General features: G+C 32.1%; 1 protein-coding gene across 1 annotated transcript; it reads right to left on the bottom strand.

Moving 5' to 3' along the window:
• Positions 1–25169: 25169 nt before the first annotated feature.
• LOC125810058 (transcription factor MYB41-like) lies at positions 25170–27030 on the bottom strand. The gene is made up of 3 exons (XM_049489574.1): positions 26880–27030; positions 26390–26519; positions 25170–25908 (listed from the first exon to the last, which is right to left on the bottom strand). The coding sequence occupies exons 1-3, from the start codon at positions 27010–27012 to the stop codon at positions 25170–25172; spliced, it is 1002 nt and encodes a 333-aa protein (XP_049345531.1). The 5' UTR covers positions 27013–27030.
• Between the last annotated feature and the right edge of the window lie 717 nt (positions 27031–27747).

The raw sequence follows: 27747 nt of genomic DNA, 5'->3' as shown, positions 1-27747 counted from the left end.
CATGTCTATAATTCAGCATGAACCCTATTTTGAGTTATAAATCTTGAGAAGCTTTTTAAAGCCAACACTTGAGTTTTAAACTGAGTTTTTGAAGAAGTAAAGATGAGTTTTGAGAAAGAGTTGTATTCACAAGTTTCTATATGGTTATTGAGGTCCTCGAGTTGAGTCGTTCATACCCATAATTCTACATGAACCCTACGAATTGAGTTATAAGTTTTGAGAGTTTTTGAAAGTCAATCATTGTGTTTCAAACTGAGTTTTGAGAAAAAGTTTAAAGGTTCTATTTCATAAAGTCTTAAGATTTTCTAATGTTATTTTATTCATATATACAAGAAGTTCATTCTTGGTAATGGGTGAATTGAGCAAAAAGTTAAATTAATTATTTTGGGAGTAGTATCGAGCACTAAGTCTATTATGATTCAGAAGTCCCACAAAACTACGTAACAAGATAAGATATCATTGATTCTTCATGCGACTCATCACCGCCTCTGAGAAGGCATATAGCTGGATCCATAGTCACGATATCATCATATACCCCCGGCAAGGTATATGATGGATCCTTACAATGTGTGGCGGGACGTTGTATCATTGCTAGGCATATGGTAATGGTTGTCGGTTAGAGAAACTCCCCACAAGTAAAGTATATTATTTTCATGTTGCTTTCATTGTATATTTTATTGTAAAGCTTAAATGTTTTTCACTTCATGTTCATGTATTGATTCAGATGAGTGAGTTGCTTCTAGTAATTCAGTTCAATTATTTGTTTACTCAGCCATATTACATACTCATACATTCCATGTACTGATATCATTTGACCTGCATCTTTTTATGATGTAGATATAGGTGTTTGTGATTATCAACATGCGCTTTGTTAAGATCACTCTACACTCCAGTTAGCTTTGGTGAGTCTCCTTGTATTCCAGAGCACTTCACAGTTACTTTCCAGTTAGTAGTTTTGAGGTGTCATGGGTCTTGTCCCGACATCCTTTCTTAATAGTAGAAACTTCATAGATAGACAGTTTTGGAGAGTCTTTCAGTTTCAGATATTTTATTTAAAACTTATGTTTCATACTCAGTATATTCACAGAGTTTTGAGATTCAGTAAACTGTTTTTAAACACTTCTTCCAATTTGATGATTATGTATGCTTGAGTTCGTCTTCCGCTTGTAGTCAGTCAAGATGAGGGTTCGCTTGAGTGCCAGCAATGGTTCTCGAGTGTCGGCCACATCCAGGGTGTAGGCTCGGATCGTGATAGATTATGCGCAACTTTGACAATATTTTTATCTTTTCCTTTCACTGACTATGTTGCATCCTCCAAAAACATCCTTATAGAACCACCTTCTCACTAGAAAATCTTTCTCGATCGTAAAATACTTTGAGAAGAAAAAAAGAAGAATGATATTTACATGCTATCAAAAGTTTACATAATTGTCTCAGATATTTATATTAAATCAATAAAGATAAGACATATGTCTTGTGTATATATACAATTTTTTGACATTTAACTATGATTAAGTGATACACATTTTGATAGTCGTAAACTCGCGCCTTTCGTAATAGAAGATTAGATTATGTAAAACAATTACTTGTTAATTAATTCTTGAAAACTACTTATTTAGTTTGATGTAAATACTAAATACTCAGTAGAAGTAAGTATTGTGATGGGCTTCTCTTTTGTTTTCCAGCCCCTTTATTAATGAAAAACTACCTTATTAGACATATATATATATATATATATATATATATATATATATATATTAATATATATATATATATATATATATTAATTTTACCTATATTATTGAGAAAGAGTACACCTAAATATATTAAAACATGGAGAGAGGCGCGTGACACGTTGTTGACAGCCAATTTTGGACCTCCACAATATATATTAATCATCGAGCTTCTTAAATTCCAAACTATTTGAAATAATTAACTTTATAAAATTCAATATAGTTTTCAAGTTATTTTAAATAGTTTTGTCACTTTTTAATATTTTTTAAATAGTATATATGTTTTAAATAATCATGTATATAATTAGTATATTTTATGAATATTCGAAATTGTATCAAAAAGATTTTAGTTTTAGTTAAATATTTTGTCAATTAGTTTGGTTTAGGTAATAGTTTATATTTTTAAATTAATTAGTTTATAATGAGGTTAATTATTTTATTTTGTTAAGATGAGAAGCTCATAAATTAATTATACTATTTCATCTTATTTATGTTTAACCGAATTTTGCAAATGAGTTCAATTTGATTAGGTTCGTAATCTCAATTGGCCAATTACAATTCAATTTGACCAAATTAGTAATTCACTTGGCCATATCAAAAGAATAAAGTTTTGGACCCTACTTCTAATTTCCAGCAGCCCATATTTTCAATCTGCTCAGCCCATTTGTCCATTTTTCCTCATTCCATTTTATTTCCCAACCAACAATACGTACAACAGTCCAACTTATCAAAGATTCTCAGCCCAACATACCAAATACCCATCAACAACAATACAGTATTCCCACCATCCCACCGTCCCTTAACCCGACCCCACCCCCGCGTTTTCTTTCTGGTGAAACCAGCGAAGTACAGCAAACCCAAAAAATGGACCAGTCCAGCGATCCAGCTAATCGTAGCCCAGACCCGAGCCCAGCTCGCGCGTCTGTCTCCCTCTCTTCCTTATCCTCATCCGTTTGAAGAATTTTCCAGGTGTCGTAATCTCATTTCGATTTCGTCCTTGCACCAAATCGGACAGCTATCTTCAAAATCCGTTGGAAATTTGTACTCATTCGATTCAGCAACCTTATCCTCTTGAGATTTCAATTTTCATCAAAATTTCATACGGTTTCCCCCTCCCCCCCAAAACAACTCTAATTTTCCCGTGTAAATACTCTCCCCTTATTCTTGGTAAAAGGTCGGAAAAAAGGTTGGAAAAAGAGTCTACATTAGAGACAAAAAATACAACAAATTACTAATCAAACATCGCCATATACATACTTAGGAAATAGGTTTCGAAAGAGACTTAAAAAATCCAGATTTTACTTAGTCCCATCCTCATTCACCTCTGCTCGTTTCGTCCAAATTTTTGAAATCACATTTTTTGTGGTGCAATCGTCCTGCTCATTGGTCTCAGATCGCTGCCTCGGAAAAGGTAATCTCTTTCTTTTTCTTTTAATTTTGTGAACATGTTACTGTTGTTGGTTTTCTGATTTCCTTAGTGGTGATATTGAGTTTTTGTTTTAGTATTTCAATATAGCTGAGTGTCACTCCTCTTGCTGATAAAATATCTTATTGTGTTATTGATCTAGTTTAAGTTATGTTCGGATCAAATCTTCCCTGTTTAATCGAAGATTGTTTATTGTTTGAATATTTTGGTGTTGTAGGGCTTTTTCTTTTATTTTTTCATTATATATTCTTTGATGATTTTTGAGCTTGGTTAAGGTTTCATCGAGTTCTCTTCCTAGTGAATTTGAGTCAAACCTTCGTTGGATGTAATACATTGATTAGTTTCTATCTTATATGATTTTATGCTTTGTTGGTTCATATTGTGTCCACATTCCACATAGTTAGTTTAATTACATATTAATTTAGGGATATATACATGAAACTTGAGAATCCATGAAGCTAGAATATGCTCATGGTTTGTGTTCTTTGTTTGAGTGACATATGTATAGTTTGTTCTCTCTTGAAGGTTAAATAGTATTTGTGAGTATGTATTAAAACAATATATTTGTCCCTCTTCTCACCGTACCTAGTAAAGTGTAATTTCGAAGTCATTTGAGTTATTTGATTAGTCCATAATATTTTTATTGATAAATAATTGTCGGGTTGAGTTTAGTAATCTTAATAGTGTTGATTTTTTAGAATAAAATGTGTTAGAAGAGTATTGTCCTATGCTAATATGATTTTATCTTTCTTTTGTATGTGTCACTTGCAATGAGTTCATGTGAACTCTTCCTATCATTGGCATTTCGAGTCAGGATAAAATCCAACTTGTGTTCTACTTTACCGAGACGGCCTTCATCATTGATTGTTCGAGTTTTGGAAGCTGAAACACAATTGGAAGCTGATATACAGGAACAAAGTTTATATGAGTTTGCATACTTTGATATACATTTACTGTATACAGTTGATACAGTAAGAGAAAGGAGGTAAAAGCCAAAAATCCCCAAGTGCAGCAGCCCAAAATTTTTGCTTTAACAGGTTCAGGTCCAAGAGAACGGGCCCAAGATCATGCTGGGAATTTTTAGTATTAGGACAAGTTACTAAAGTTGGACCAAAAGACCAAATTTGATATATTTTCTCCTTTGCTCTTTATTTGTTTATTATGTAGACTAACCATTTATTTGGTTATGGTTTAATTTAATTAAATACCCATAGATAGCCATTTCAACCTATCATATTTAAATTAAAAATATTTATAGCTCTATATTTTTTATTTAGTCTTGTCATTTGAACTATTCCCCTTTAGAAATTTCCCTTTAGTTCATCTACCCTTAAGATAATTAAAAATGTAATAAAAAATAAATAAATATAATAAAGGAAAAATTGTATATAATAGAAAACTATTAATTCAAATTAAATGCTATAAATATAGTTTGATTTAATTGTACCCATAGTAAACTATTGCTATTTAACCTTTCTCTTGGTGAATCTCGCTCGCCACTCTCGTTCTCTCCCTCGCCTCTCTCGTTTTTTATACAAACGCAAGTGTATAAAGTGCGTTTGTGTTTGTATAAAGCGAGAGAAAATTTTATATATACATATATTTTCGTTCCCCTCTCTCCCCTCTTCCAGATCTCGCTCGCCACTCTCCCAAATCTCGCTCTCTCACTCGTCTCTCTCACTTTATACAAAAACCGCAAATTGTATAAAATGCGTTTGTGTTTGTATAAAGCGAGAGAAAATTGTATATATACATATATTTTCGTTCTTCTCTCTCCCCTCTCCTAGATCTCGCTCGCCACTCTCCAGATCTCGCTCTCTCACTTCCCTCTCTCACTTTATACAAAAACGCAAATGTATAAAATGCGTCAAAATTGTATATATACATATATTTTCATTCTCCTCTCTCCCCTCTCCCAGATCTCACTCGCCACTCTCCCAAATCTCACTCGCCACTCTCCCAGATCTCGCTCGCTCACTCGTCTCTCTCACTTTATACAATTGATCTTTTTGTATATGTATACCAAAACAGATTATACAACTGCTTTCTTTTGTATATGTATAGCGAAATATACATATTTATGTTTGCTATGGAGCGCAATTATGCAAAGTTTGCTATAACATACAAATATGAATTTTGTGTTTGCTATATGTGAAAGTTGCTCTATAATAAATGAGTTTTTTTACTTAGCTAAAATTTTAAAAAATTAGTCAAAATCTTTTTAGTCAAATCGTCGGTCAACCGCAAGTTAGCGGACATTTCGAGGGCCTAATACCTTCTCGGAATGTACATTGAACTTCGAACCATTTTATTTTCAATTGATTTTATCTGTTTAAATCTTTTGAAAACCTCATTTTTTCTTTATTTTTTATTAAAATTAAGTGGCGACTCTGTTCTTTTGAAAATTCGATTTCTCTTAAATCATGAGTTTAATCGATTTTTTGAAAACTTAGTTATCTTTCTTTCATTTATATTTTTTGAGTAAAACAGAAATAACGACTCTGTTGAGGACTTAATTAAGTTCTAACCATAAGATTTGACTTATTTGATTGATTGTTATTAACTGTTGAATTGATTATTTGCGCTAAATGTGTTTAAATTTTTTATAACTGTCATTGCATTTCATAGCATATTCTCTTGTATGCATAGTATATTAAGGACGATTTCTGCATAATCACAACCGAACTTTTTATACTCAACCCTTTTTCGGAAGGATCGGCGATTTATTGGTACGTCATGCGTCCAATAGTTGTCGTGAATTCCAGCCTAAGTTGTCCACTTGGGTTCCCAGTCTTTCAAAGCCACTCTTAGTCAACTAGCGTATGCGAAACCAAATCCCAAATTTAGTGCATTTTGAACTAAGTCGACCAACACCCAAGGCGTGTTGGGCCCATTAGATGCCCACCTTGTGTTTATTTGACCCATTTTGGTCAATAAAAGACAATCATGCTTATTTGTTTAAATTTGAAGGATATATACGTTATTTGAAAAATCATTGTCCTCTAGGGTAAGAGGTAGATTATAGCTTAGTCTAGCCAAATGAATAGCTTCACAAGCTACTAGTCCATCTAAAGGAGTCGACACTCGAAGATGACAAGAAGTTTAAGAACGAAGGTCCTTCCATTGAAGCATAGTTTAAGATTGTACCCCTACGTGGGACTGATTATTTTGTATCTCATTTTCCCTACTATGTATCCCCATTAAGTTTATTTACAAAGCATGTATAAATTTAAGTTTTTGGGGCAATGGAATATTTCAAATGATGTATGCATCCCTCAAATCATTAGGCCTACCCTTGGCACAAAGGGTCACATATTTGTTTAAAATGCGCAATAACTGTTTATGTGTTATAATTGTTTGTGTGATTATGTTGCTTTATTTGGAGATGTTCTAGCCTACTTTTTTGGAAATTTTCTAGAAACCCCTAAGCACAAATATCAAGTCACTATAAAAAATGTATCAAAATACTCTTCGAGTCTATAGTTTCCCAACAAAATTTGAACTTCACTTTTCAAATGTTACTCTCTCATATCAAAAAAAAATTCACCGTCTCAAATCGAAAAGAGATTCAAAGGTCAAACTACGTAGGACCTGAATTCTTCTCCGAGAGATACGTAGGCAATCATTCAAGGTTCGGTCCCCATTTTGAAAAATTATATCTCTCTCAACTCTTGCAATGAGATTTGAATTTCATCTCAATCGAAAATCAAAAGTATGTCAATGAAAGATGCAAAAAATCTTGGCTCGACTGAAGTCTATCTTTCTGTCACTAATCCCAAAGTTAAATAGACAATTTTTTGTGTATTAGCCATTTTTTCTATATCTGTAGGCAAGTCTATCTTCGAATGAAGCAATCATTGTCTGTTTGCATCAATGTGTGATATCTTACACTATTTATCACATTCAGACACTAACACGTTTACCTTTTGAGTAATTTTTCTTCTGTCAGGTGCTTAGAACTGATCTGTGTTGATAAACTAGCTGGTCATCCTTATTTCACAAGATCTAAGGCCCCCAAAGATTTCTTCCCCATTCAAAGTTTGCACAAAGGAAAGGTAATAATGGGTGATAACAATGACGAGATTAGCTTGACTGATGTTGTCGTGGCTCAGCCCGCCACCACTGATAAAAATGAATTTATTATACAGTTGATGCAATAGATCACCGAGATGAGGGTCAAAAAGCAAAGAATGCAAGATTTGCCTAATCCGATTTTTGCTTTTAATACTCCAGGAGATGGGAGACCTCCACTCTACTTTCCTCATTCGAACGCGGGACAGGCTCAGAACCCTCCCTCCAATTTCGCTCAAAATCCCCCAATCATCGACTTAACCACCCCAAATCCCCATTATGCATCTGTCTCTTACCAAGCGCCACATCCTCCTCAAGGTACCAACCCCCAAACCTTCTTTCCTCATCAAAATGTCAACCCGCAAGCTCGCCTTTCCACTCAAAATCAAAATGTTAACAATTCCCAAACTTCCCATCACAAAAATCAGTATACCAACCCCCAGACTTTTCCCCAAAATTACCAAGCCACTCAAAATACCCAGAATCCTTCAATTGCTCCGCCATTGAGGTCAAAATACTACTTTTCAAATTCCAATCCCATGAGACAAAACAATGATCTAGCTGGAATGCACTAGCTAAAGATTTCATTGAACGGTTCGCCTATAATGTGGAGATCGTTTCTGATCGTTATTCTTTGGAGAGAATTAAGAAGAAATCCACTGAAAGCTATCGTGAATATGCATATAGGTGGAGGAAAGAGGCCGCTCGAGTTCGACCTCCCATGTCTGAGAAGGAGATCGTTGAAGTGTTCATACGCATTCAAGAGCCAGAGTATTATGACAGGATAATGTTTCTTATTGGAGCAAAATTTGAGGAGATAGTCAAGGTAGGCGAGGCTATCGAAGATGGGATTAAAATCGAAAAGATTTCTCGCGTTACCGCCTCAACTAAATCTTCAGGATTGTTGAAAAAGAAGAGAGAAGATGTGTCTTCTATTTCCTGCACATCTGATGGAAAAGGACACTTCAGAAAATCCTCACCTTACAAAGGTTATCCTCGAGCTCCATAAAATTCATATCCAGCTTGTTGTACCCAATCAGGTTATCAAACTCCACCACCGAGTTACCAAATTCTACCTTCTAATTACCAAACTCCACCACCGAGTTACCAATTTCCACCTCTTGATTACCAAACTCCACTTCCACATTACCAAAATACCCATTCATATTACCTAGCTCTATCAATTAATTGTTCAAATATCCAATCAAGTTACCAAACTCCACCTCCACACTACCAAGACACCCCTCTTAGTTACCTAGCTCCACAATACCCAAATTTCCAAACGCATGCACAAACTCACCAAAATCCTCCAAACTACCGTCAAGTACCTTCATATCCAGGAAATAATTACTACCCTTCTCGCCGAAATCTTGAGAAGAAACTTTCTAGAGTCTTTACTCATTTGGTTAAGAGTTGAACACAACTTTTTGAGAGATTAAAATCAGTCGGCTTGATACAGACAATTGATCCAAAAAATATCAATGTCAACTCCAAGCTTTACAGACCCAATCTTCACTGTGCTTACCATTCAGGAGGTGTTGGACATATTACCAAGGATTGTATCAACTTGAAGCATAAAATTCAGGACTTAACAGATCAAAAGGTCAGCACTCTTCAAACTATCACTCCTAATGTCAATAGTAACCCCATGCCGAATTATGGAGGGGTAACTATTAATATGGTTGAAGTCGAAGAAGATTTGAATGTGAAGAAAGTTCTCAGCCAACCTTGAAAAGCTTGAGAAAGTTGTAGCCTCTCCAACCAAAAGAGAGAAATCCAAATTTGTGATCATGACACCTCATCAAGCTTTTGCTTTAGTGCCGAAGAAGGATCAGAACAAGCAGAAGTCCAATCAAGCTTTTCCAAAATCATTGCCTCACTTATATCAGTTTTTTCCAATGTAAAATAGTCTAGGGGAAGGAATCGAAAATTGGTTCAAAAAAGGTGATATTGTGCTTGAAGAGATGATCGAGACACCAGTCATACCATACAGTGAGTCAAAGGACAAAATGCCTAATTGGACATCCACTTCGCTCTTGATTCCTCGCTCGTTTTGGTAAAAATAGACAATTTTCTATGCTATTTCTAAAATCGGTGGTGTTCCGAATGAGGCTCGAGACCCATCATTTACTCTATTTTTGCCTCACTATTTTAATCTCCCTCCTAATATTTTGAAAAGGGCTAAATGATTTATCGTCATAGCCAAAGTTCTAATTTCCTTGTTTCAAATAAGAACCTCCTTTAATGCGAAAATTTGCTTTACTTGCCTTATATTTACTATTTAATAGTATCTATTTATGATTTCAGTGAAAATATTTTCAAATCTGCCAATAGCACGTCATGTCACAAGCTGAATGAACAAATAAGGGTAGATGCAGATGAATTTGAGGACTACAATGAGAAGATCATAGTACCCAAACACCTGATTGAGGAGTTCAGACAATTCAAAAGTCACGATAAGCCGAATTCAGAAGAGATCAGAATAATGAATCGGGAAAATGATAAACGCATCAAAGAAACCAAAATTGGTGCCTATCTGACAAAAACACAGGAAAGAGAACTCATCAGTTTGCTTGGAGAACACATCGATACATTTGTTTGATGACATCACTTGGTTGAGCATGAACATTGGATCTCACAAGTTATCGATCTACTTCAATGATGTCAAAAAATAACATGTTTGAAGACTCATTTTCTATCATTTCTTTGTAACCACATTTATTTGCTTGCAATTGTTTATGCTTAGAATTTATCCCTTTATATGAACTACGTCTGACCTGAATTCTCAAGAATGAGATAGGTAGGCGGCCTATGTCAGCCTTGGTCACCCATTTATCCCTTTTTAATGTTTTCCTTGTACTTGAACTACATTTGACTTGATTCCTGACTCAACGGAATACGTAGGCGCCACGACGGCTCGGTCATATCTCCTGTAAGATTTCTATTTTTCTTTACAATAGAAATTGGGACAGAATTTTTAAGAGGGACTCAAAAATTCTCCAGACTGAAGATACATTGAGAGTTGCAACTGGGACATAATTTTTGAGAGCCTAAAAAATTCTACAAGTCATATATCAACAATCGAGATACTCTAAGACATCTAATTGGGACAGAAATTTTTAGGATGCCCTAAAAAATTTCTTCAAGCATCACTAGAAGTTTGTAGTAAGTTTCAAATATTTCGAACATATTAGAAGTTTAAAGTTAACTTCAAATGATATCTGACATCGTTAAAGTTCATAGACAAGTTCAACAATCTCATGCATCGTTGAATTTCAAAATCAACTACAAAACTTTCCGATTATAATAGATTTCGGGAGAACCATGTCAGAAATTTCCAAAGCTTTATGGATTTTTGAATTCTCCAGAGCAAGCTATCGGACACACCAAAGTTTCGAACCAAGGACGATCATTTAAGCTTGACGTGACATGACACTTGGCAGTGACCTTTTTCAATTACAGATTTTTGAAAACGTTTTTCTTAAAGATTTTATCTTTATGTTTCAAATATTTTTGCATAAAAAGTTTTGTCTTGTCTATCGAGAAGCAAGAGATCAGAGTGGTCAACTGAAGATAGCAAGACAAAGAGCAAACGATTGAAGATGGATCAATATTGTCTTACCGACGAATCTTCATCATCATCATCCTATAGACGGATCTTTATTATCATCATTATATTAATTGATCTTCATCAGTATTATCCTATCAATGGATCATTGTCAATTATCATTTTATCGATTGATCATTATCATCCTATTGATGAAGTAGCATCATCATCATACCAATGGATCAACATCACTCTACCAATGGATCATCGTCATCCTATCAATTAAGCATCATTATCTTACCAATGGAGCATCAACATCATCATCATATCGATAGAGCAGTATTATCATCATATCGATGGAGCAACATTATTCTATCATCATCATTATATTATCAATGAAGCATCAACATCATCATCCTTTCGATGAAGCAGCAATATCCTATCGATGAAGCAACATCATCTTATCATTATCGTCATCTTACCAATGAAGAATCATCATCATTATTTTCTTTGCAAAAACGACATCAAGAGAATCATCAACAATGACATCAAGAAAATTGTCAACATATTACATCAGCATATTTTATTACTTTGACATCAAAGGAAGAACATATTGAAGATTATATTGCAAATATGAGACACAAGATTTATTTGTTTTACGTCAAACTCGATGGAGTTGACGTCATATATTCAAGAAGAGCAATTAAGTGTCAACACGGTAACATACACCATCTCCCATTTGAATTGCATTTTATGCTAATGAATTTTATCTCAATTTTTGTCGAGAGCATCCGAGAGGATGAATCATCAAAACAAACCATAGGTGTGGACGACATTAGAAAGGATGCAACACAACGTGGAACCTTTTCTTAGCAGCGAACTGGAACATAGTCCAAAGAGGAGTGTCAAACTCTTAGGACGCGAGCAAAGAAGTGACTTCCACCACAATCAAATCACACCCTGGTTAAAAGGCATGTGAGTTTTTCTTAGGTTTATCGATTTCAGTTTCGCATCCGAAATTTTTTGGGTTCACCGGAGGCATCTTTCCAATCCAAGTGATAATGCGCCGAGAGCTTTAAAAATTACGTTCGTGTAAGTTCTTAATTATGGGTGTGAAGCGCGCCACATTTAGGGCCAAGAAGTTGCAAGCCTCCTTTTCATACTCGATTTATTTTGTCGCTCTTCTTAAACCAAAGATTATCTTACATAATAGATTTATTTTTCAACCGATTGAGTCAAACTACAAGCAGCCTGATTCCCTGAGTTGACGGATATGTAGGCGGAATCGATGATGAAAACTCAGCTGTATTCCAACATTCACTCTCAAATCTTATTCCCGAGCATTTCAGTCCCTCTATAATTCGATATTAGGATGATTTCTGAATTCTTTTAAAATCGTGCATAAAATCAAGCGTATCGAACTACAAGTGGCCTGAATTCTCATATAGCCTGAGATATGCAGGAAACCCATTACCAACGGTTCGGCCATAATTTCTAAAAGTCCGTACCAAATCCTTTTTTCCAAAAAGATGAAGATGTAGTCAATCAAAATTGGATTAGTCAATTTATTTTCCTCGGATTTCATGCATCAATCCAAGAAAAATGAGGGACAACTGTTGACACCCAATTTTGGACCTCCACAATATATATTAATCATCGAGCTTCTTAAATTCCAAACGATTTGAAATAATTAACTTTATAAAATTCAGTATAGTTTTCAAGTTATTTTAAATAGTTTTGTCACTTTTAAATATTTTTTAAATAATATATATGTTTTAAATAATCATGTATATAATTAGTATATTTTATGAATATTCGAAATTGTATCAAAAAGATTTTAGTTTTAGTTAAATATTTTGTCAATTAGTTTGGTTTAAGTAATAGTTTATATTTTTAAATTAATTAGTTTATAATTAAGTTAATTATTTTATTTTGTTAAGATGAGAAGCTCATAAATTAATTATACTAATTCATCTTATTTATGTTTAACCGAATTTTGCAAATGAGTTCAATTTGATTAATTTCGTAATTTCAATTGGCCAATTAAAATTAGTAATTCACTTGACCATATCAAAAGACTAAAGTTTTGGACCCTACTTCTAATTTCCAACAGCCCATCTGTCCATTTTTCCTCATTCCATTTTATTTCCCAACCAACGATACGTACAACAATCCAACTTATCAAAGATTCTCAGCCCACCATACCAAATACCTATCAACAACAATACAATATTCCCACCAACCCACTGTCCTTAACCTGACCCCACCCCCGCGTCTTCTTCTTGGTGAAACCAACGAAGAACAACAAACCCAGAAAATAGACCAGTCTAGCGATCCAGCGAATCGCAGCCCAGACCTGAGCCCAGCTCATGCGTCTGTCTCCCTCTCTTACTTATCCTCATACGTTTGAAGAATTTTCCAGGTGTCATAATCTCATTTCGATTTCGTCCTTGCACCAAATCGAACGGCTATCTTCAAAATTCGTTGGAAATTTGTACTCATTCGAGTCAGCAACCTTATCCTCCCAAGATTTCAAATTCCATCAAAATTTCATCTGGTCCCCCCCCCCCCCTCCTCCCAAAACAACCTTAATTTTCCCATATAAATACTCTCCCCTTATTCTTGGTAAGAGCTTAGAAAAAATGTTGGAAAAAGAGTCTACATTAGAGACAAAAAATACAGCAAATTACTAGTCACACAACATCATATACATACTTTGGAAATAGGTTTCGAAAGAGACTTAAAAAATCCAGTTATTCCTTAGTCCCTTCCTCATTCACCTTTGCTCGTTTCGTCCAAATTTTTGGAATTGCATTTTTTGTGGTGGAATCATCATCTCTTGCTCGTTGGTCTCAAATCGCTGCCCCAAAAAAGGTAATCTCTTTCTTTTTCTTTTAATTTTGTGAACATGTTACTATTGTTGGTTTTCTGATTTCCTTAGTGGTGATATTGAGTTTTTGTTTTAGCATTTGAATAGAGCTGAGTGTCACTCCTCTTGCTGATAAAATATCTTGTTGTGTTATTGATCTAGTTTAAGCTATGTTCGGATCAAATCTTTCCTGTTTAATCGAAGATTGTTTATTGTTTGAATATTTTGGTGTTGTAGGGCTTTTTCTTTAATTTTTTCATTATATATTCTTTGATGATTTTTGAGCTTAGTTAATGTTTCGTCGAGTTTGTTGTGCCGTAATTGTCCTATCTTTAGAAAAATCACTTTTTTTGAAATATTCTAAGTATAAAACAATTGGAAAAGGATACTTAGAAAAGTGTCGTCACTTAATTTTTTAAAGAAATTAAGAAAACTTATAATTTTCAAAGATTTAAACCGAAAAAATCATTTGAAAATGCCCAAGGGGGTTCGGGGTTCAATTTACACTTCGAGACGGGTTTAAGCATTCGAAGTGTCCGCTAACATGCGGTTGACCTGCGACTTGACTAAAATATATTTGACTATTTTTAGAAAAATAATGATTTAACATAATAATAATAACTTACAATTTTTTATTAACTTTGAGAAAATAATTAAATGAATGACGCATTTTTATTTTATTTTTTTATTTTTTTTAGAGAAAGGGACCCAAAAATGAAACATTTGACTCGAAATACAAGTGATTAGAATATTGATAAAACTTAGACTAATATCGAGTGACCACCTCAATAGTTGGTGTCATTTCAACATCTACGAAGCGAAACACCATCCTCTCATCATCCCAAAATCGAGTGACCACCTCAATGAACTTAGGCCAGACTCTAAGATTCATTATCGACGGAAGGTGACCTAAGTGAATGAAAAGTTCTCTTTTCTGATATGCATTGAGATTGTACCACCATACACGGAGGAGGTTTGGCGTCTCAGTGACCATTTTGAAACTCAAGTGTTGCTTAGCCATCTACAAAAACATACAAATAATTAGATACCCCTCAAACCCAAGACACAACACTTTGTCAAATAGCGCATACATCCTTTAAACACGCAAGTATGAGCATCCGTTCGGGCCGTGGGCCCTTTGAACTCAAGGTGGTCTTTCTAATGGACCCGACACGCCTTGGGTATTGGGTTATCTTAGGCCAATGCGCTAAATTTCAGGGATTTGGTCTTGCTCTATCCTAGTATGACTAAGAGTGAGTTTTCTTTAAAGTGGATTGGTGACCCAAGCGGACTACTTGGGCTGAGACAATTAACGACCGTTGACTATCCAGTAGCCAACTACATTCGTCAGGGTGTCTCGAGAACAATTTGGTTAACGAACGACTGCGGCCCGCATAATCGTCCTTTAAGTGAAAAGAAAAAAAAGTCATTTGACGGAATAAATGATATGTATGCAATGACAGTTGAAATCACAATTTAAGCAAATAAGGCACATTTGAGGTAAAAGATTCAACAAATATTAGCAAATAGTCAAAGAGAGTCAAGTCATTATGGTTAGAACCTAATTGAATCCCCAGCGGGAGTCGCCATTTCTGTTGTGCCGTAATTGTCTTATCTTTAGAAAAATCACTTTTTTTGAAATATTCTAAGTATAAAACAATTGGAAAAGAATACTTAGAAAAGAGTCGCCACTTAATTTTTTAAAGAAATTAAGAAAACTTATAATTTTCAAAGATTTAAACAGAAAAAATCATTTGAAAATGCCCAAGGAGGTTCGGGGTTCAATTTACACTTCGAGACGGGTTTAAGCATTCGAAGTGCCCGCTAACATGCGGTTGACCTGCAACTTGACTAAAATATATTTGACTATTTTTAGAAAAATAATGATTTAACATAATAATAATAACTTACAATTTTTTATTAACTTTGAGAAAATAATTAAATGAATGACGCATTTTTATTTTATATTTTTATTTTTTTTAGAGAAAGGGACCCAAAAATGAAACATTTGACTCGAAATACAAGTGATTAGAATATTGATAAAACTTAGACTAATAAGATTTTATTTAGTTCATTTTAAAATAAATTAAACCAATTTAATAAATTAAAGTATAAAAGATCATTTTTGAATTAATTGACTAACCTTTTTGAGAAAATAACTAAGTAAGTATTATTTATTTATTTACACTATTAGATTAACTTTGAGAAAATAGTTAAACAAATAGCAAATTTTTATTTTTTAAGAAAATGGGACTTTAATTGAAACATTTGAATTAGAGACAAGTAATTAGAATTTAAACGAAACAAAATGAGTTGGTTTTTATTTGAGTCATTTTTGGTTTATGAAAAAAACTATTTTAAACTAATAAAAGAAAAAAAGAAAATTTTGACTAAAGATTATAAATGACAATACAAAAATTGATAAAATAAGTTTTGTTAGAAACAAAACAACTCAGATGAATAGTTCGTCTTTTGGAGAATTCAACTAAGTTAATTAAAAATTCTAAAGTTAGAGTTAAACAACAAATAATAAGTAATCGCAATTAAATAATTAAAGCGTAAAGGAGAAATTGAATTTGGGCCTTTCTTGGGCCAAATTCGCTACTTTTTGGGGGTTTAAACAAAACCCGTTTTTGGTATACAGCTCATGTATATCAGTGTATATGAGCATGTATATCAGCTCTTTTCATGTGTTTCTTGCTTCCAAACACTTGTATTTCACTCCAGCCCTGTATATTCACAGTTTTGGCCTATAATTCGCTGTACTGGACCTGTATACCAGTATACATTTATTGTATACAGGCTGTTCACAGCCTGCTTTTGCCACCCGAACAACTAGTTTTTTTTTAAAACTTCCAGCCCTTTGCACACCTGTTCGTCAGTGTCTTTTTTTTTATGCCGATCAGTTTGAAGGGGAATAGACTTGGACAAAATGAGTTTTGGGCCTTTACAACCCATTCGGAATGCAAAGGGAAGAAGGATGGAGTCCGAGATGAACTCGAGTTGATATCACATGTATCAAAATAAAGGGAAAAGATTAGGATCCATCTGTGACACAAAAATACAAGCATTAACTAACTATTCTAGCATTTTATAAACTCAAACAAAAGACAAAACTGAAATAAAAGAAGTAATATTTCTTTACTCCCACTGTAAAGAAGATAAAGGGAATACTTAGTACCACCCTAAGCTACTTGACCTCATAATCAAACACATTTGGACTAGAACAAATAATATTTCAAAGATACATAACTTTGATCCAAAAATAAAATCTTAGCAATAGCCATGTTAAAAGCTTGACAAACTTTGATGCATAATTTCCAAGGAAAAAACAATTTAACTCAAATAAACTGGATAAAATTCATATTGGGCTATATCTTAAGGAGAAGACAATGAAAAACCAAAGTTCAAATCAAGATATTGCTAATCTGTAAATCAAGAACAAACTATGACTTCAACATGTCAATTTAGCGGCAAAACTATGAGAAACACCATTCATTATCAATTCTTGATAAACTAAACTCAACCGTGAAGCTAGTAAGAATTCATATTAAAATCAATAGCGGAACGTTGGTCTAAAGCAAACCGAGAAAATACATGAAACAAATTGAAATGACATACAGTGAACAAGACACCATGGCTTCACTGTGTGGATGAGTGAATACATCCCAAATTCAGGCCAATATTCGTTACTTGGCAGACACCATGAAAAGAAGGATAAGACAGTAACTACAACTCACATGACTTACTAGCAAGATTATTGAAAACCTCCTTATTTTCGGATCGAAGAAAAAAAAAGACAACTGGATTTAGCAATTCGGATTCAAATTGGCAGAGAATGATACTATAGGGAAATCACCAAGACTTCAAGCAAAGAAAACAAAGAAACATTTGAATAGTAGACAAGGATACTACAATGAATCGCAACACTTGCAAATACCAACAATTAAACATCTCACAATGATCAACAAGCAGACAGTTCTCACATCAGTTTAGCAGAAAGATCACACAATCAGACCATAAAACTAAACTACTGTTGATTCACGACAAAGAGACTAAAATCATAAAAGGAGTGTTACCTTTTCGGGGGCAGCGATACTAGGATCAATACAAGCTTAAGAACAACTTCAACACCAACTTCAAACCTCGAGCAATAAAATCAAAATATTCAAACCAATCTTAGCCGAAGACCCTTTTAGAACCTAGGACTAAAAATGCATTCAAAATCTCTTAAGCGTAAAAGTCAATTGTTCAAGAAACTTTTTTTTTTTTTTCAAAAGTGATCATAAGAGAGCAATATATAGCTGGAAATTCGGAGGAAATCCTCGTGAAATTTCGAATTTTTTTTCGAATTTTCATTCTGCCCCTTTTCAATCCAACAGTGGTAAGCTTTTGAAAAAATCCCTAAAAATGGGGGAAAAGGGACGTGAGGGTGATGGGGGGTCTGCAGGGTATGGGTTTTGCAGAGAAGTTGGACGAGATTTTCGGATTTGCTGGGATTTTTCTGGGTTGCGTCTGGAGGAAGAAGAAGAGTATGGGCGGTGGGGTTCTGTTTTTGGATATGTACGCTACTGTATGTATTGAAATTAAAGGGAAAAATGGGTTGGGTCGGGTCAGTAGGTTAATGGGCTGGGATGATGTTTGGATCGCTGGGAGTTATTGTTTGGATAGGTTGTATGTGTATTTTGAATTGGAATTATGGGCTGGGCTGGAATATGGTTGTTGCATTGTTGTTGGGCTGGAAATTATTTCTTGTCCAGAAAATTGGAATTGGGCCTTTAGGAAATGGCCCAATATTATTCTTAAAAGATGGGATAAGCAATTGACTAAAAATTGTCATTAAATAGTGGATTTCAATTATTGCCGAATAGAATTTAATTGGTGAATTCGGCTAAAATTTAAACAAGACGAGTTAATACAAATTAATTAATGAGCTTCTTAATTTTAACGAAATAAAAAATAATTAACTTAATTATAAACTAATTAATTCAATTACAAAACTAATTAACTCAAAATTATAACTATAACTTAAAGTAAATTAATAAAATATTTAACTAAAATGTAAAATCTTTTGTGATGATTTTCAAATATTTATAAAATAACGTGATTGCAAAAATATACATATTTATTAAAAAAAATGACAAAATTACTTTAAACATAGCTTGGAAGTATTTAGAGTTTCATAAAACTCATTAATTCAAAATTATAACCATCCCTAATATTTAAAATATAAAATATTTTTTGAGACGATTTTCGAATAATCATAAAATATACTAATTATATACATAATTATGTAAAACATATATATCATCTAAGATTTATGAAAAGTGACAAACTATTTAAAAATCTTGCAAACTATATTATTATTATTATTATTATTATTATTATTATTATTAGTACCATTTATTTTTTTTGAAATTTATAAAAACTAATTATTTTAAATTGAAGAAACTCGAAATGATTAATCTATATTGTGGAGGGTCAAAATTCGGTGTCAACAGAGTTCTCTTCCTAGTGGATTTGATTCAAACCTTCGTTGGATGTAATACATTGCTTAGTTTCTATCTTATATGATTTTATGCTTTGTTGGTTCATATTGTGTCCACATTCCTCACAGTTAGTTTAATTACATATTAATTTAGGGATATATACATGAAACTTGAGAATCCATGAAGCTAGAATATGCTCATGGTTTGTGTTCTTTGTTTGAGTGACATATGTATAGTTTGTTCTCTCTTGAAGGTTAAATAGTATTTGTGAGTATGTATTAAAACAATATATTTGTCCCTCTTCTCACCGTACCTAGTAAAGTGTAATTTCGAAGTCATTTGAGTTATTTGATTAGTCCATAATATTTTTATTGATAAATAATTGTCGGGTTGAGTTTAGTAATCTTAATAGTGTTGATTTTTTAGAATAAAATGTGTTAGAACAGTATTGTCCTATGCTAATATGATTTTATCTTTCTTTTGTATGTGTCACTTGCAATGAGTTCGTGTGAACTCTTCCTATCATTGGCATTTCGAGTCAGGATAAAATCCAACTTGTGTTCTACTTTACCGAGACGGCCTTCATCATTGATTGTTCGAGTTTTGGAAGCTGAAACACAATTGGAAACTGATATACAGGAACAAAGCTTATATGAGTTTGTATACTTTGATATACATTTACCGTATACAATTGATACAGTAAGAGAAAGGGGGTAAAAGCCCAAAATCCCCAAGTGCAGCAGCCCAAAATTTTTGCTTTAACAGGTTCAGGTCCAAGAGAACGGGCCCAAGATCATGTTGGGAATTTTTAGTATTAGGACAGGTTTCTAAAGTTGGGCCAAAAGCCCAAATTTGATATATTTTCTCTTTTGCTCTTTATTTGTTTATTATGTTGACTAACCATTTATTTGATTATAGTTTAATTTAATTAAATCCCCATAGATAGCCATTTCAACCTTTTATCATATTTAAATTAAAAATATTTATAGCTCTATATTTTTTATTTAGTCTTGTCATTTGAACTATTCCCCTTTAGAAATTTCCCTTCTAGTTCATCTACCCTTAAGATAATTAAAAATGTAATAAAAAATAAATAAATAAAATAAATGAGTTCTTTTACTTAGCTAAAATTTTAAAAAATTAGTCAAAGTCTTTTTAGTCAAATCGCCGGTCAACCGCAAGTTAGCGGACATTCCGAGGGCCTAACACCTTCTCGGAATGTACATTGAACTTCAAACCATTTTATTTTCAATTGATTTTATCTATTTAAATCTTTTGAAAACCTCATTTTTTCTTGATTTTTTTTAAAAAAAATTAAGTGGCGACTCTGTTCTTTTGAAAATTGATTTCTTTAAATCATGAGTTTAATCGATTTTTTGAAAACTTAGTCATCTTTCTTTCATTTATATTTTTTGAGTAAAACACACATGGAGGGAGGCGAGCGAGAAAGTGATGTATCTCAAATACATGTGAATCACACTTGATACATGTAACTTTGTGATTCGCATGTTTCTAGAATATCATATACATAGGAGAGTGACGAACATGATGGGAAGGAGGTTAACAAGATATGTCTATGTATCCACATACAGTGGATACAATGTATCTATATATAACAAATTATATCTAATTTTGATCTCATGTATTCTGAGATACATATATCTGGATGCACCAAAATATAGTAAGATTCTTAATATTGCAAACTAGATTATATCTAAGTAATTAGCTTCTAAGCAAGTGAGAATTTTGTAAATTTGCCATTATTAATAGTAAGATCCCGTTAGAAATTAGGTTAATTTAAAGTTCTTTTTTTTTGGAAAAATTACCTAAATACACAACTTATTTTATCATTTTCTTAAAAATTCCCTACCATTTGAGAAAGTTACAAAATCCCTACTCTCTCCTATTCTCAGATACATCACTTTACGCGATGTATCGGGATGTTGAGTGATGTATTTGAAACGGAGATGTGATGTATCAGAACGTTGAGCGATGTATTCGAAACTGAGATGCGATGTATCAGAACGTTTTGGGATGTATCCGGATTCCACCAAATTTAAAGATTTTTTTGTAATTTGAAAAAAAGATAGGGATAAAATATAATTAGCTCTTAACACTATGAGATTTGTGTAAATTTTTTTTATTTTTTTTTTATTTTTTTTGTCAAACGCCTATTATAAAGAATTTATTTTGAGAGTTTTCTAGATGGATGATGTAATGTTCAAGAAAAATTTCACTCGAATTCCGGCCAAAACGTCACCACAAGACACCCTTCATAGTTGATTCATCGAATTTTATGTACTAATTATTTTGCCCAAATAATTGTTTTATTTATTTACAAGTTGTTCACAAAAAAAGTAGGTATAAGCATGATGTAGGATTTGTATTTGCTTCAAATAAAGTAAGACATGAGCGTGTTTAAGATTGTATAATGTCTTTCCTTCCATGATGTCATTTATAAGATATTTATAATAATTTTTTTTGTGATAATAATTATTAATTAATAATCTAATAAAAATAATGAAACAATAAGTTATAACATGTTAAACTGCACTAATCTAATCGTATAAAAAACATTTATGTTGGTTAGTACGTATAATTTAATCTTCTCTATATTTTTTTTTCATTTTGTTTGTATTAGGTAAGTGAACAAAGTCTTATTTTAATAGTTGAAGAGATTGAAAAACTATATATAAGGTGTAGAAGTGTTTTTAATGAAGATAAAATCGATGAAAACTGTATGAGTTTGACATAAAGGAAACAATGTCAAATCATATTAAGAGTATCTTTAGATTGATTTAGTCTAACAATTAATCAATGTCAAATCTAGTGATTCGATGAATGAGTATTGAGATGGCGAATTAATGGTGTGAGACTAGGTTTATTATCCTTATCATGTCAAAAATAGCTTAGAGGCGAACACACAAAAAAAAGCAAGCTAGGATTTAGTGGCCATAAAATGCTCAATTATGTGAGTGGTACATAGTGAAACTAAAAAGGGAAAATTGTATGAAATAACAAACTATTAATTCAAATTAAATGTTATAGCCAAAGTTTATTTTAATTGTAATTCGCAGCAAACATCCCCTTTTTTTGCCATCTGATTGGGTATATAATTAGCCATTTTCGGTATACAATTAATCATTTTATACATTTTTGGTATAAAATGTATAAAATGCGTTTGTGTTTGTATAAACCGAGAGAAAAATGTATATACAAATACAAATACATATATTTTCGTCCTATACACTTATAATTATACAAATATGTATCTTATTATACAAATTACAATGTATAAATGAATTTATATTCTAAACTGAACAATTTGTATAAAATTGAATGTTTGTAGCGAATTATACAAAACAAAAGTTCCATAGCAAACATAAAATTTGTTATGGAGCTCAATTATGCAAACTATAACTATAACATACAAATATGATTTTTATGTTTGCTATATATGAAAATTGTTCATCTAAAAATTCAACGCGTGGATTATGATAATAGGCCATATGAAACTTAGGTCGATCGAAGTGATGGGCGTCATGAAACTTATGTTGAAGGAAGAATCATTGGGTGCGCGAAGAAAGTTCTGTTGAATTTTTGTTTAAATTAAATTATTAATTAGTATTTTAAATAAAAAGATATGTCATTTAAATGAAAAAGTACGTTCTTTAATTCTTTGGTAATCACCAATTCTATCTAATGTGTTTTAAATAAAAGGCTATGTTATTTCATTCTTTGGTTGCCATTTAAATCTAACTTATGCAGATTCAAATATAACTTCAATAGAGTATCTTTCGTTACAACATTCTCTAAATTTTCTTCTCCATAAAGATCAAGTTCAAGTTCTTGCTTTCCAAATAGGATTTCTTCACTATTTGTTTAGCGCAGAAATTCATAGACTTGTCATATTCACTAAAACTATTTGTGTATATTTCCACAACAATCTCGTGGGGGAGATCAATGAACAAATATCATTTTTAGGAAAGCATTTTGCACGGGTTTCAAACCTTTAATCATTTTTAGGAAATATCATTGTTCATAGTATCAAATTTTCATCGTGGTGTTCTTCATATAAATTTTGTGTTCTTGATGATATATATTTTCCAACAAGTTCTACATAATAATTGAAAAAATTGGAACGCTACATCTAAGGTGCATGTATAAATATTTTTAATGATATTTAAATCAAATGACAAGTGAGTAGACATTAATCCTCCATTAAGAGCAGAACTAGAAACTACGTACTAGGAAAGACAGTAATCCACCATTGAGCTAAGCAAATCACAAGTTTTTATTTTAATTGTAAGAAATGTGAATTGCATGTCTAAGCTTTGATTGTGATTTGTGAGGGCGGCTATAATTTCCACTAGCCATAAGAATTGATGACAATCCCTTTTAATTTAAGATAAGATCATATATATTTAGTCAATATGAAAAGCATATGCAATGTAATTACAATGACCTAGCTTGCCTACCATAAAGAAATAAGAAAGTGACATATATGGTCATGAATAAAAAGTGTTTCTACTTTTATATATGTAAGGCATAATATAGAAACATACATTTAAATTTGGTTTTAGCTGATAAATAAGTATTTTAATCTTATAATAGTTGATAAATAAGTATTTTAATCTTATCAGCTACGTACTACAACTAATAAGCTATGCAAGATGATATGTGATGCATGCAATTGTAATTTGATTAGAATTGACAACTAAATATTTCAACTCATTTCCTTTGAATTTGACACCCAATACTAATGTGATATATAAATTTTAAAATTTTTTAAATAATCATTTTATGCGTTAAAATGTCCAAGTGACTTAATAAAGATAAGTATCAATCATTATACTATTGAGGTACATTAAAGGGAAAAGAGTTTGAAAAAATACTTCAATTTTGGCCGAAATTGTTGTTACGATACCAAACTTTATGGAGGACCTTTTACCCCCTGCACTATTTAATAGTGTATTTTAAAGGTATAAATGTGCCCACGTGGACACATTACTACTTATAATGATGCAATATTTATGATGTCCATGTGAGCACATATATACCTTTAAAATACACTATTAAATAGTGAAGGGTGGTAAAAGGTCCTTTCCAACGTTCGGTATTGTTATAGCAATTTCGGTCAAAGTTCGGATATAGTTCAGACATTTTTCCCTACATTAAAACACATCAAATGTCACTACATAAAAAATGGTCTTTAGCGGTAATTAATTAATGGCAATAGCTCAATTACCGATAAATATGTATTTTTAGCGGTAATTAACACTCTTTGTATATGTCCCTAAAGCCTTTAGCAACATTGGATCTAATGACACTTAACTAATGCCGATTAAGACTTTAGTACTCTTTATTAATGTGTCTATTTATTGCCGCTAAAAAATGTTTTTATTGTAGTGTGTATTAGTTTTTTATTTATTTATATATAAAACATAAAACTCATGATGAGACATATTAGTTTCTTCTCCATCACATGATTGTTATGAGAAAAATGTGTATGCCAATTGCCAAGACAAAAACACACTCTTTAGGAAATTCAAAGTTTAAAAATATTTTTTTGAAATTTTGGTAACTAACAATATATTGAATTGCTCTTGTACGCAAGCTAAAGGTGGCCTATATGTAAGCTTAGGTTACAAGAAATAGTTTCTAATTTTTCTAGATCAAAAGTAGTTGAGCAATTTACTTCCTTAATTCAAATGTTACATCAAATTATACATTTCGTTATCATCATATATTAATTTTTTTTGGATTATCATATCATATTTGTTATTAAAATTTATTACATGTTATTTTAGATAACTTAACCTGATAGTATAAGAATATTGTACGTTGTCTTCGAAAAAAAAAATTATATTCAAAAGAAGATATAATGTAAGTAAAAAACAAACAGTTGGCAAGTATTCATAATTTGGAAAAAAGAAAAAAATAACATGACAAATATGGCTCATCTAATTAAACTTAAAAGGAAATGAAACAAAAAATAAAGAAGAGATACAAACGTTTTTTTACAGTGTCAATATTACAACAAATCATCAAAATTTAAACTCTCTGGAATTTCAAACTTCATGAAATTATTGAAGTTACTGCAATAACTCTCTTTTTCTTCTTCCGCGCCTGACAAAGGCGTATCAAAGCTGAAATTCTGACTATTCTGATTGTTGTTGATGTTGTTGTTGTTGTTGTTTAAGAACTGAATTATTGAGTTCTCAGATACATCAGACGTAGAATAACTATAGTTTTGAAGAGGTAACATCACATTTTTTTGGAACATTTGGTCATTATTCATCATATAGTGTCCCATGATACCTTGCATGGATTGGGAAGATGAAGATGAAACATTTTGTGGGGTGCAATTTGGTATTTCCGAAACTTGGTTGTGCAATTGATCATTATGTTGGGAAATAGAGGACTGATTGTGCAATAATTGATTTTGTTGAAGTTTTTGGAGCAAGAGTTCTGGTCCTTGAAAGTTTTGATTTTGTAATAATAGTTCTTGATTTTCATGAGAGTGGGATAGTAAAAGGGAATTTGCAAGTTTGAAGATCTCAGGGTTTACAAGTGCTTGTAGTCCTAGCAAGCTTGAAAGATTAAGTTGAGTCGAGTTAAAAAGTGATGATAAATCTAAGAAATCAAGACGAGGGCTATGAGTTACTGGATCAATGCCCATCCTCAATAGCCTTTTTCTTATATGCGTGTTCCAATAGTTTTTTATTTCATTGTCTGTTCTTCCAGGCAAGCGTGCTGCTATAGCTGACCACCTGAACACAAATACAATGAATCAATGACATTGTACATGTGAGCTAAATGTTGAGAATATAGTTAAGTTAAAAAAATAAAAATATATCATGTCTAATAATCAGAATTCTTAGATAAAATTATCGCGTAATTCAACATGTTATCATATCTGACAAAGGTCATTGAGTTCAAGTCTTAATTATTATCACATATTATGAAAAGAGGATTCCACATCCTTGACATTGAAAAGAAATCAAATTTGCATATAAGAGGCATGTTAGAAATATAATTAAGAAATAAATATGTTATTTCTAACTACTTAAATTATTAAATGTGTGTGATCACACAATCTAACAACCAAGAGTAGTAATGATTAAAGAGAGAATTAAAAAGGGAAAATCTAATGATGAAAAAATGAATTATATTTTTTCGAATCAATCAGACATCAAAGTGAATATCGGAAAAAAATATTGAAAGAGAAAGAGTGATAAATATAAATCTTACTTGTTACCAAGAACACTATGAAGTTGGATAATAGTTTCTTCTTCTTCAAAAGAGAATCTTCCTCTCCTAATATCAGGCCTCAAATAATTCGTCCACCTAAGACGACAACTCTTGCCACACCTTTGAAGTCCTACAATTTTTTTTTTCAAAATTGAAATATTAGAAACACCTATACATTATTTTTAATTAAGGGCGGAAGGGATTCAAATAAACCTCTTTATCGAAAATTCACATGATATAGATAAGGTTAAAAGTTTTCTTTTATTTATCCTTTAATGAAAATCTTGTTTCCATTGGTACAACAATTAATTATGTATTATTCTTATGGGGGAGATATAGAAGGGAGGAAAAGGCTTTATGAACCCCTTTGCTGGAAAATCACACTGTATATAAAAGATTAATTTTTTTTTGTATATATATATATAATAGATATCAAATCTCTTTGTCGGAAAATTACACTGTATATAAAGAATTAATATATATTGTTTACCAGCATTCTTGGGGAGGTTTCTCCAATTTCCAGGGCCATGAACTTGAATATATTGAATGAGTTTTTGATCTTCCTCTGGAGTCCATGGACCTTTCTTCAGTCCATTTTTATCAGAAGATGGTGTTCTTCCCATTGTTTTTTATTTGTTGGTCTTTTAGGAATATTGGTTTAGAAAATTGTAAATGTTTGAAGAAAATAGAAAGAAATGTGTTAATTAAAGAAAGAGGAGAAAGTGAGTATTTTGGATACAAAAGTGAAGTTGTAGGTCCCTATAGCTAGGGGGATTAATGACACTTATTTATAGATGAGAAATAAGTGCTTAATTTATAAATATTGAAAGTCAATAGGATTTATGCGCCTTATTTATTTTAATTACTTAAACCCCCCCCCCCCCCCACCCCCACTCCTCTTTTGTCATGATACACATGAGTTGAAATGTTTAGAAGATGTAAAAGTTAAAGAAAGAGAATTTAAAATATAAAAAGTAAATATTGAAAAAAGCTAATTAAGAAAATTTAACATCAATGATATATACATAAAAAATAAATTAATCTTAAATATATAGTTTAGTTTCTTATCTAAGAAAATTCGGATGAATCCCTTATATCCATGTGACTCCACCCCTGTAAAGATTGATTTATGTCGTATACTCTGTATATGAATATGGAAAATTTTATCTATATGATTATGTTAATCTATTGTATCAAGTTATACTGCGAAAATCTCACATATAAAGAAAGATCAAAATTAGGAGTTATATAAGAGTGAATTCATAATTCAAATTGTTGAGATACTTTTTGAATTAAAATTCAAAGAAAAACATGAAAATGGTATAATAATGATCTCACTCCACGCATTACCCATTTTG

The sequence above is a fragment of the Solanum verrucosum genome, unplaced genomic scaffold (genome assembly GCF_900185275.1).
Source record: "Solanum verrucosum unplaced genomic scaffold, falcon-dt-bn FXZP01000281.1, whole genome shotgun sequence".
In the NCBI taxonomy this organism is placed as follows: Eukaryota; Viridiplantae; Streptophyta; class Magnoliopsida; order Solanales; family Solanaceae; genus Solanum; species Solanum verrucosum.
Note: the sequence above shows the minus strand (reverse complement) of the source record. Positions and strands in the feature narration are given on the sequence as shown.